The 12,561-nt window shown below is 34.3% G+C and overlaps 1 protein-coding gene across 1 annotated transcript in view; it reads right to left on the bottom strand.

Annotated features, from left to right (window-relative positions):
- KIF25 (kinesin family member 25) overlaps positions 1 to 12,561 on the bottom strand; it is a 99,873-nt gene that overhangs the window by 35,612 nt on the left and 51,700 nt on the right. The window contains exon 8 of the mRNA XM_074265167.1: positions 10,400 to 10,467. Within this exon, the coding sequence (XP_074121268.1) occupies positions 10,400 to 10,467 (68 nt within the window). The remainder of the gene's footprint in view (positions 1 to 10,399; positions 10,468 to 12,561) is intronic.

The following is a 12,561-nucleotide window of genomic DNA, read 5'->3' on the forward strand; positions in this document are numbered from 1 at the left end:
TAACCCCAATTGCCTCAACAAGAACAACAAAATAATGTTATGGTAGCTTGATAATAAGCACACAATAGATTGCAGTTCCATAACTTTTTTTTTTTTTTTTTTTTGAGTCTGGGGTTAAGAGACTTGCCCAGGGTCACACAGTTAGAAGTGTTAAGTGACTGAGTCCAGATTTGAACTCGGGTCCTCCTGAATTCAAGGCTGGGGCTCTATCCACTGCACCACCTAGCTGCCCCTCCATAACCTTTTGAATACTCCTAATGTGACATAAGAAAAGAGGTAACAATAATTTTTTGTAAGCTTACAGACCCCTTTTGGCAGGCTGGTAAAGCCTATATACTCCCTACTCGGAATTAACTTATATGCATAATAGGATATATTATGATTATGAAGGAAACCAAATTCAGTCATTTATCAGGCTAAATATTTATTGGACGATAGCATTTATCAAATGCCTATTATGTATGAGACCCTGTGTTAAGCATTGGGGATTCAAAGAAAGCAAAAGACACTCCTTTCCTTCAAGGAACTCATTCTCTAATGGGAAAGAATGAAATAAATACATTAAAATTAAAATCTAATCTGATCTTTTCCTATCTTAAGTTCATGGGCCTCTTGAAATGTGTTCCTTGGGGATCCATGGACTGGATATTAAGAGCTCCTGCTCTAGAGCTGTCTCCTAAGGAGACTGGAGAAAATCAGGAAAATTGACAATTGGTCTGAATAACTGAGAGTAAATCAGAAGTTGATTAGTATCCCACCAAGAATCAATCACTAATTTCAGTGAGAATTTTTCTACATAGTCCTCAAGATTATCTAGAATTCTAAAATCAAAGCATAAAACCTCAAAATGGTTTGGGATTAGATTGACTTCCTTGGAATTCTCTAAGATTTTTGACCCCTCTATCCCTCCACTCTAGGTTCAAAGTTAGCAAATAAGGAAAATTAATATTATGCTGTATCCTGACTATTGCTGACCCAACTTAGGAGGCATAGTCTGACCTCTCAAATACTTGCCAATATTAACAAATTATCTTGCTCTATAGAAAATGTTTGCCTCAATTTGTATTATTTTACTTACCACACTGATAATATCACTTACTAGCTTTGTGGTCTTGAATGGTATGATCCTGAGCACTTAACCTCTCTTGCCTCTCTTTCTTCGTTTCTTTCTTTCTTTCTTCTTTCTTTCTTTCTTTCTTTCTTTCTTTTTTCTTTCTTTCTTCTTTCTTTCTTTCTTTCTTTCTTTCTTTCTTTCTTTCTTTCTTTCTTTCTTTCTTTCTTTCTTTCTTTCTCTTCTTTCTTTCTCTCTCTCTCTTCTTCTCTCTTTCTTCTCTCTCTCTCTTTCTTTCTTTTCTTTCTTTCTCTTTCTTTCTTTCTTTCTTTCTTTCTTTCTTTCTTTCTTTCTTTCTTTCTTTCTTTCTTTCTTTCTTTCTTTCTTTCTTTCTTTCTTTCTTTCTTTCTTTTCTTTCTTTCTTTCTTTCTTTCTTTCTTTCTTTCTTTCTTTCTTCCTTTCGATAAAAACTTTTATTTTCCAAACATACGCATAGATAATTTTCAACATTCACCTTTGCAAAACCTTGTGTTCCATATGTTTTTCCTTCCCTTCCCCTCATCTCCTACCCTAGACAGCAAGTAATCCTCTATGTTAAAATATGTGCAATTCTTCTATACATATTTCTACTTTTATCATGCTGCACAAGAAAAATCAGATCAAAAAGAGAAAAAATGAGAAAGAAAAAAAATGCAAGCAAAAAAACAACAAAAAACAAAAAATTTAAATATTATTATCTAATATTGTGGCTTGAATCTATCACTTCTATATCAGGAAATGGATAGGGTATTTCTTCATTGCTTCTCTGGGATTGTGGATTGCATTGATCAGAGCCTTTTAAAGTATGCTCCTGATGTTCACTTATTCTTTTTCTTACTTTTTTTTTCTCTTGTGGTTTTTCTCTTTTGTTCTGATTTTTCCCTCTTAACAGGATTCATAAAGAAATGTGTCTTTTAAAAAATTAATGTACATGTATAACCAGAAAAAAAAAATTAAAGCAATTAGTAGAGTGGGGAGGGGGGGAAGATAAAATAAAATAAAAAAGCCCCTGCTTCTCATTTTGCTCAGTATCAGTTCAGTCCCAGGTTTCTCTGAAATTATTTTGTCATTTCTTATGGCATAATGATATTCTAATAAATGCACATGCTAAAATTTGCTTAGTCATCCCCCCCAACTGATGGCTGCCCCTTCAGTTTCTAGTTCTTGACCATGACAAAAGTATTTTCATAAATGTTTGTATATATAGATCTTTTTCCTCTTTCTTTGATACCTTTAGAACTACTGGCCTAAATAGTGATATTGCTGAGTAAAAATACATACACAGTTTATTAACTCTGGAGGCTAAATAAAATTAAACTTCATAAAGCAATGAGAAAGTAATATTGGAAGAAGATCCAAAAACTCCTTTTAGAACTGTTTTTTAGGGGGGGAAATTATTTCCATCCAACCTCAGCCCTCTAATATATAAATTCTGAAAATAGGTACAGTACTAGGGACAAAAGACACTCCATCTAATATCTGTAGAATAACAAGTTTTAGGAAAAAATAAAAATAAAAAAACAGAGCTCTTGCATAAGTACTGTCTCCTGGAAATGTCTGGAAAACATGGAGCTCTATTTGGGAAACAGGCAGCATTCATTTGAGTTTATGAATTGTAAAAGCGACTCTGAAGGACTGGCTTGTTCATTTTGCTGTTCTGCATGTGTAGTGTTGGAAGTTCGGCAAAGATTTTATGTAAGTACTTCTAAACCACCTGGCTCTGAAAGGAATTGGCTAAATAGGCCAAACAACCAACAAAAGAGCATTGTTCAGCTGGTTGCACAAGGGGAAAAAAACCCATGGATTGATTGAGTCAAGCCTTAAGATCTGTGGACTACATTTTGAGATAGTTAGCTGGCACCATTAAGTGACTGAAAATGAGGCAATGGATATTCATTCACTTAAAGTGATTTTGGCTAATAGATTTAACATAATCAAATCTATAATGAATACACTGAGGAAAAAACCATGCTCTCATAAAGTTCAAGTTCAATAAAATGAAGCTAGATCATGCTGGAATTCATTCATTTGTTCCTTTCTCTTTCCACTGGCCTCTAGAATAATTTCTTTTTTTTTTTTTTTTTTTTTTTTTCTGAGGCAGTTGGGATTAAGTGACTTGCCCAGGATCCCACAGATAGGAAGTGTTAGTGTCTGAGGTCATATTTGAAATCAGGTCCTCCTGAATTCAGGGCTGGTGCTCTAACTACTATACCACTTAGCTGCCCCCTCTTCATTTTTTTTAATAGAGCAATAATATTCCATTTCTTCCATATATCATAACTAGTGACATATATTACCATTCCCCAATTGATAGGCATCTACTAATTTTCCAAATTTTTGCCATCACAAAAAGAGCTGCTACCAACATTTTTGCACATGTGGGTCCTTTTCCCTTTTTTATGATTTCTTTGGGACACAGACCCAGTAGAGACACTGCTGGATTAAAGAGTATGCACAATTTGGTAGCCTTTTGGGCATAGTTTCAAATTACTCTCCAGAATGGCTGGATAATTTCACAACTCCACTAGCAATGTGTTAGGATCTCAGTTTTCCCATATCCTCTCCAACATTTATCATTATCATTTCCTGTCACCTAAGCCAATCTGAGAAATGTGAGGTGGTACCTCAGAGTTGTTTTAGTCTGCATTTCTCTAATCAATGGTGAATTAGTGTATTTTTTTTCCACATAACTATAGATGGCTTTAATTTCTTCATCTGGAAATTGATCATATTCTTCAACCATTTATCAACTGGAGAATGACATATTCTGATAAATTTGACACCGTTCTTTATATATTTTAAGAATGAGACCTTTATCAGAAATACTGACTGTAAATTTTTTTTCTCATCTTTCTGCTTCCTTAGAAGGAAGATTAGAATCTTGGATGCATTTGTTTTGTTTGTGCAAAACCTTTTAAATTTAACATAATCAGAGTTGTCCGTTTTGCATTTTATAATGTTTTCTGGTTCTTTTTAGGCCATAAATTTCTTTCTTCTCTAAATATCTGCCATGTAAACCATCTCTTACTCTTCTTGTATCACCTTTTATGTCTAATTCATGTACTGATTTTCACCTTATGGGATGTGAGATTTAGGTCTCTGCCAAGTTTCTGACATTTATTTTCCTATTTTTCAGCAATCGTTTTTTAAGGACCAACTATGTGCCAGGCACTGGGGAGACAAATGCAACAAATGAAATGATCCTTACTCTCAAGGAACTTACAGGAGTCACTAAGTGGCTCGTAGATAGAGTGCTGGACATGGAATCAGGAAGACCTGAGTTAAAAATCCAGGCTCAGAAACTTTTCAGTTGAGTGATCTTTGGGAAAATCATTTAACTTTACTTTCCTCATCTGGAAAATAGGGATAATAATAGAAGTTACCTTGCAGGATTATTATGAAGATCAAATGAGATAATAATTGCAAAAATTTTAGCATCGTGTCTAGCACATAGTAAGTTCTATATAAAGTTAGTTATTATATTGAAGCAGAAAACAAATAAGTGTGTATGTACTTATAATATAAAGAGCATAAATATAAGATAATTTGTGAGGAAACTAGCAATTGGGAGGAGCAGAAAAGGCTTCATGTGCAAGGTCATGCCTGAACTATGTCTTAAAAGAAGAGAGGAACTCCATTAGATGGAAATGAGGAGGGAATATATTGCAAGCATGGGGGAGCCAGTGCAAAACCATAGGGATTGGAAATCGATGTTGTATGTAAAAAACAAAGAAAAGGCCCATTTGACTGGCTCTTAGAGACAAGAGAGAGAGAGAGTAATTTACAGTGAGACTGGAAAATCTCTCTGGCAGGTCTGTGGAATAAGCAGAAACCAATTATGAGGCTGTTGAAGTAATCTAGTGAGAAATGATGGGCCTGGAGTAGAATGGAGCAGAAAGAAAGGGTCAGAGGCAAAAAAAAAAAAAAAAAAAAAAAAAAAAAAAAAATATATATATATATATATATATATATATATATATATATATAATCAAAATAAAAGTGGCAAGATTTGTCAACTAATTTGATATATGGGGGTGAGACAGAGGAGTCAAGCCTAAAGTCAAAGTTATGAATGATGGAGACTGAATGAAGAAAAAGAAAGAAATGGAAGACAGTTAGATTGGAGAGGAAAAAAAAAAGAGTTTTTGGAATTGAAATGTCTCTAAGTTTAAGATGTCTCCAAAATATCCATTTTGAGATGTCCAACAGATATTTGATGATGTGGGGTTAAAGCCTGGTGAGAGACTGATGCTGGATACATAGAGGTGATAATTAAAGCCATAAGAACCAATGAGGTCACTAAGAGAGAAGAATAAGATATCTAGAACAAATCCTTAGCAAACATCATCTGGTGGGATGTGTGATCTAGATGACAAACTAGCAAAGGAAACTGAGAAGGATCAATCAGTCAGGAAGAGAATCAAGAAAAATATACCAAAAAACCTAGACAGAAAAGAATGTCTTAACAGTTAGATTGAAAAGGATGAGGACTGAGAAAAGCTGATCAGATGTATTATTAAGAGATTACTAATAACTTTGGAAAAATTCAGAAAAAGAGCTGGGGAATGAGTGAATAGAAAATAAATATATTCAATAAACATAGGCAATGTTTTCTAGAATTTTGCTAAGGGAGAATATAAGATGATAATAGAAAATTGAGGGTAGTAATATATAGGGAATAGTACAACAGTACTATTATGGTGAGAGGGGAATCCAAAAATATTTTACATGAAAGGGTTGTACCAAGAGAGGTTAGAGACCCATTGCTTAGACTTCATTATTCTGAGTCTCCTGCTACTATTGTTTTTCCCCTTTTTCCTATCTCCAATGTTCAAGCATTACCAAATTGTCCCAATTTTTTCTGTTCTCTACATGCTCTCCTCTGACAATCTCATTTAGCCCCAATGACTTGAATTATAAATTTTATGAAGATAACTATAAACATTTATTTTTAGCCTCATTTTTCTCAACTAACACATTTCTATCTCACTTGAATCTTTCACCAGTAGCTCAAACTTATTTCCAAAATTAAAATTAAAAATTTTTTTAACTTAACTTTTCTCAGCAATACAATGATCTAAGATAATTCCAAAAGACTCATGATGGAAAATATTATCCATTTGCAGACAAAGAACTATGGAGTCTGAATACAGATTAAAGCATGCTAGTTACACTTTTTTTCCCCCTTCCTGGTTTTTCTCTTTTGTTCTGATTTTTCTTTTCACAGCATGACTAATGTGTAAATATGTTTAATGCAATTGTACATGCATAATCTATATCAGATTGGTTGCCATATTAGGAGGGAAAAGGAGGTAGGAAAAAAATTTAGAATGCAAAGTGTTAAAAAAAAATGAATGTTGAAAATTATCTTTACATATAACTGGGAAACAAAATTCTAATGAGTGGGGGGAAATTTTTTTTTTTTAATTTATTTGGTTGAAAGACCATGAACTGGTTGGATTGATGGGATTTCTGATTGCAGGTGTCTAAGCATTTTCAACACTGTTGAATCACCTTAAGAGCAGAATGTGGTTCAAATCCTTTTCTTTTCCATTACATCCAAACCTCCCATACTTCCTCACCCCAGTCTGCCCCTCCTGACTTCTCTGTTTTGGATAATGGCACTGGCAGTCTCCCAGTCACCAAGATTAAAATCTTGGAATCTTATGACTTCCTGACTTCACCCAACTAGTTAAGTCTGTCCCCATTTTCTACATTCCCAAGTGATCACATCTTCAGTTCCCCAGACCTGGAATTCAGCTCTTGCTCACAGAATCCCTTTAAGCATCTTCCTGACTTTCCCTGACCTCCTTTAGTTATCAGTACCTTCACTCCTCACTAACCACGTTGAATTCTGCATATATTGATATATGAACTTGTTGTCTTAAGGATAGAATGTAAGATCACTGAGAGGAAAGAGTGTTTTGCCTAAAACAGCTTAATGCCAGGCACATTTTTGTTGCTATTCAGTCATTTTCAGTAGTGTCCACCCCTTTACAACCCTATTTGGGGTTTTCTCAGCAAACAACTATAGTGGTTTGCCATTTCCTTCTGCACCTTATTTAACAGATAAGTGGTTCCAGGGTTACAAGAGTAAGCGACTTGCCCAGGGTTACACAGCTGATAGTGTCTGAGACCAAATTTGAACTCAGAAAAAGGAGTCTTCCTGACTCTAGACCCAGCTCTCTCTCTATTGTACTACCTCGCTGCCAGGAATATAGTAAATATTTAATAAATATTTATTGATTGATTGATAATCTTTAGTTAAGGATGACATTATCTTTTCCCACTCAATTAGTCTTCTCACTAATCTCCTTGTCTCTGATATGATTTCATATCAACTCAACTACCAGATTAATCTTTCTAAAAACTCAGTCCTCATGCCATTTCCTAGTTCAATGGCTTCACAAAGCTTGCCAAATGACAGGTGAATCCTTTGGGATGTCATTCATGGCATGATCTTCTGTGATCTTTCTTTCTTTCTTTCTTTCTTCTTTCTTTCTTTCTTTCTTTCTTTCTTTCTTTCTTTCTTTCTTTCTTTCTTTCTTCCTTCCTTCCTTCCTTCCTTCCTTCCTTCCTTCCTTCCTTCCTTCCTTCCTTCTTCCTTCCTTCCTTCCTTCCTTCCTTCCTTCCTTCCTTCCTTCCTTCCTTTCTTTCTTCTTTCTTTCTTTCTTTCTTTCTTTTCTTTCTTTCTTTCTTTCTTTCTTTCTTTCTTTCTTTCTTTCTTTCTTTCTTTCTTTCTTTCTCTCTTTCTTTCTCTCTCTCTCTCTTTCTCTCTCTCTCTTTCTTTCTTTCTTTTCTTTCTTTCTTTCTTTCTTTCTTTCTTTCTTTCTTTCTTTCTTTCTTTCTTTCTCTCTTTCTCTCTTTCCTCTCTTCTCTCTTCTCTCTCTTTCTCTCTTTCTCTCTTTCTCTCTTTCTCTCTTTCTTTCTTTTTCTTTCTTTCTTTCTTTCTTCTTTCTTTCTTTCTTTCTTTCTTTCTTTCTTTCTTTCTTTCTTTCTTTCTTTCTTTCTTTCTTTCTTTCTTTCTTTCTTTCTTTCTTTCTTTCTTTCTTTCTTTCTTTCTTTCTCTTTCTTTTCTTTCTTCCTTATCCTTCCCCCAAAGATTAAAGGGGGCACAGTTTGCATCAGACCCCCCTCCAAAGATTAAAGGGGACACAGTTTATATGAAATCCACAGTTATATATGTTCTGTCCTCCCCACAGAATAAGTCTAATCTATTTTCTATATAATAATACTTAAAATACAGGGAGACAGAAATCTATCACATCCCCCTGAATCTTCTTTTATTCAAACTAATTGGAAACTGAGATTCCCAGATTCCTTCATTTCAACTGATCCTCAAATGACTCTTTACCAATTTAGTTGACCACTTCTAGACACTCCCCAGCTTATCTATATTCTTCCTAAATATGTACCCAGATATGGTTTGATTAAAGCAGAGTAACTGCAGAACATCATATTCTCATCCCTGATAATTGTACCTTTGTTCATGTAGCCCTAGAGCAAATGAGCTTATTGACTCACATTGGAGTCTGGAATATGTCAAAACACACAGATCTTTTTCAGATAAACTGCTATGTGATGATGATATCCTGTCTAAATATGCTTCCCTTACCCTGTAGTCATGACATTAGGATTTTGAACTCCAGTTTAAGATTTTACATGTTTTCTATTAAGTTTCAATCTTATTGGATATGTTCTATCCCATTAAGATCTTTTTGGATCCTAATTCTGTCATCCAGCATATAAGTTATCCCTCCCAGATTTGGATCAAAATGACACAAGTTATTGGTTGCAAAGTTAAAAAACACAAGCCAACCATAGATTTCTGGAACTCTCCACTATGGTTTATTATATTTTTATTTATATTGTTAAACTTTTTAATCTGGATCAGGCTGTATCTGAGAAGCTCACTTGGTATTCTAGTTATTATATTCATAAAAAATTGATCTTTGTGAATTTTTTTATCATTATGTAAAACAACATTGATAAATATTTGAATTCATGGCAAAATGTCCAACAATAATGATAGCTGACGTTTACATGTAGTTTTGTGCTAGTAAATATTTAACAGCTAGTTCTCCCCACTTTTTTGAAAGTATGCTGGATACATTTTTAAGCTTAATTTGCATTATTAATATTTCCCCCATTATTTTCTAAAGTTTAGAAAATCAACAAAACAATAAATCAGACTCTGATTTGACACATTTGCCAATTGACTCTAAGGTGGTCTGAGGTGGCTCCAACAAATACTGCTGAAACTATTTTATCTGTTTATCTGAAATTGTTAAAGTTTACAAAGTTCTTTATATATGTCATCTACCTGAATTTCATATTAATTCTATAAGAAGGTATTCCTGGTATTATTATTATTTCCATTTCATAGTTCAAAAGAACTGAAGCTGAGACAGATTAAGTGACAACTTATAAGTGATTAATGCTCATAAATGAGAGAAATAATTGTTAATAACTAATGATTTGGGAATATTCAGAGTTCCTTCATTTTTCTTAATCTTCATTTCAAGATGTCAGTATCTGAAGGCTGAACTAACCTCCTCATTACAACTCCACCCCATCTTATAAATAATATCTAGGCTGAGATGAATTCCATTCAATCTAGGTTGGGTGGAGACAGACCCTTTTGTCTAAATTGGGTGGAGAATTTTTATCTGAATCTCTTTATCTAAATTGCCTAAAGTTGGGGGTGGTCTGGATATAGAGATAGTCTCTGTCCTAGGGTGAGTTGATACCATGCTCAGCTTCTCATTGTAATATTCTTTCACTAATTGTTAACCAATGGGAATTAATAGCCATCTTGGGGAATTCCAAAAGAACATGTAAATTATGAGCCAGGTGCCATAGTTGTCTTCCTCTAAGAGAGAGATCTATAAATGACTATCCATTTATTAAAATGCTTGCATTATTAATAAAATAATTAAATTGCCCAGAATCAATGTTTCAACCTTTTTAATTACCACATTTTTTCAAAGGCAAGTGTACGCTCTACTATACCTCATTGACTTGCTGAGATAAGTAATAACTCAATGGTACCTAATGGTACTCAACAAAGTCTCAAACAGAAGCTGGATGACCATTTGTAGGAAATGCCATTAAACTGGATTCTTAGGTAGGGGTTGAACTAAATGGTTTTTAAGTCCCTTTCCAGTTCTGAGAATCTGTAATTCTATTAATTATATTTTCAAAGTCAGTACTCCAGCACAATTTATTCTATCAGTCTCTGCTGCAGGATCTGCTTTTCTGCTATAATGGTATTTATTACTCTAACAAGCCATTCTGCATGTCACCTACCTTTCAAATTGAAATGTCTTATTGACCAAAGGATGACCAGGACGATTGCATTTCACCAGGACTGTTTCCTAAGAGAAAAGAATATTAAAAATAAAAGCTAAGACTATATAAGGAATATACCCATGGCACAATAGGGGAAAAAAGAATATAAAACTAGTTGAAAATATATTAGGGGACTCACTAAAATGTAAGAGAGAAATGTGTAGAGACCACAAGAATTTTAGTCTAATATCACTGACTGTTTTAAAGGAAAGGGTAAAATTTCACAAAGCTTAACTGAAGGACATGCTAGGATGACAACCACTTTTTTATTTGTATGTCTTTGTGACTTACAGCTAACTGGTGGAATCTTGAGTACTATTTTTATACAATGTTCCAAAAGTCTTTGTAAAGTTTTTAACCTATCAAAGTTAAAACCATATTTAGTTTTGGGATACTGTGTCAGTATAGAAGGAAATTTAAACCTCTTTCAAATTCTGTTCTTCCCTTCAACAGTGTCATTCTTAGGGATGGTGGGTAGAGGTATAGGTAACTCTTTTTTGTTTTGTTTTGTTTTGCTGAGACAATTGGAGTTAAGTGACTTGTCCAGGGTCCCACAGCTAGGATGTTAAGTGTCTGAGGTCACAATTTGAACTCAGGTCCTTCTGACTTCAGGGCTGGTTGGTGCTCTATCTAGCTGCCCCACATAGGTATCTCTTAATAAAAGAAATGCTACAGTTACTCTCCAATAAAGCCAGGAGAAAAGAAATCTAGTGAATGGAATATGAAGTGAAACACAGACTAATGGAAAAACATATTTGGGAACAGTCAAAAAGTTTAAAGAAATTTTAAAATGGCAACACTGATTAATCCAAAAGTGAACATTTTATTTTTGTAAACAATAATTAGGAAATGCTAGAACACTGCCTTCAAATATATCAACTCTTAAATGTCAAATAAATTGACTGACCAGATGTTTTTTTAGAAAACATAAATATTTGGAATTCAACATCTGCCCACATTCCAATGTTTTTGCTTTCCACTGTTGTGAGAAACCTCTCCCACTCTCTTGTCACCAAAGGCCTCTGCAAATCTCTCACATCCGTCTCCTCACCAAGCTAATTCAGGCTATTACCATCTTTCATCTGAACTATTGCAACAATCTCTTTCTTGGTCTCTCTTTCTCCTCTCTCAAATTCATTCTTCCTATATCCAGAAAAGAGTTTTTCCAAGATATGGTCTGACCAGGTCATTCCTCTGCTCCCAAACTTAGTGACTCCTGCCTATAGTATAAAATACAGACCCTACACCCAGTCTTTTTTAGTCCTTCTCAGTCTGTTTCTGACCTACCTCCACTCTAGTCTCCTCCCCTTTACACATCTTTTGGTTGCAGTTAAAACTGGGCCACCAGCTGCTATCTGGTCTCATTCTGCCATCTTTTATTTTGCTGGACTTGTACAGCTCATTCTCATTGCCTATAGAGCATTTTTATTGACTCCTTCCAGAATCCTTGTTTTTCTTCAAGTCTAAGTTCAGAGAGAAAAAAATCCCACTTGTGCAAAAATGTTTGTAGCAGCTCTTTTTGTAGTGGCAAGGAACTGGAAACTGAGGAGATGTCTGTCAGTTGGGGAATAGCTGACTAAATTGTGGTATATGGATGTAATGGAATATTATTGTTCTATAAGAAATGATGAGCAAGAGGATTTCAGAAAAGCCTGGAAATACTTACATCAACTGATTCTGACTGAAGAGAGCAGAACTAGATCATACACAGTAACAGAAACACAGTGATAGACTATGATAGACTTAGCTCTTCTCAGAGATACAGTGATCCAAGTCAATTCCAATAGGCTTGGGATGGAAAATGTCATCTACATCCAGAGAAGTATAGAGACTGAATGAAGATCAAAGCATACTATTTTTTCCTTTTTTTGTTATTTTTTTCTCTCTCATGGCTTTTTTCCTTTAGTTCTGATTTTTCTTTCACAACATGACTAATATGGAAATATGTTTAAAATGATTATATATGTATGACTGATATCAGATTCCATGCTGCCTTGTGAAGGGTAGGGGAGAGATAAGGGAGAAGAGGAAAAAAAATTAAAATTCAAAATATATTTTTTATTAAAGCTTTTTATTTTCAAAACATATATATGGATAATTTTCAATATTCACCCTTACAA

This window comes from Sminthopsis crassicaudata, chromosome 4 (genome assembly GCF_048593235.1).
Source record: "Sminthopsis crassicaudata isolate SCR6 chromosome 4, ASM4859323v1, whole genome shotgun sequence".
In the NCBI taxonomy this organism is placed as follows: Eukaryota; Metazoa; Chordata; class Mammalia; order Dasyuromorphia; family Dasyuridae; genus Sminthopsis; species Sminthopsis crassicaudata.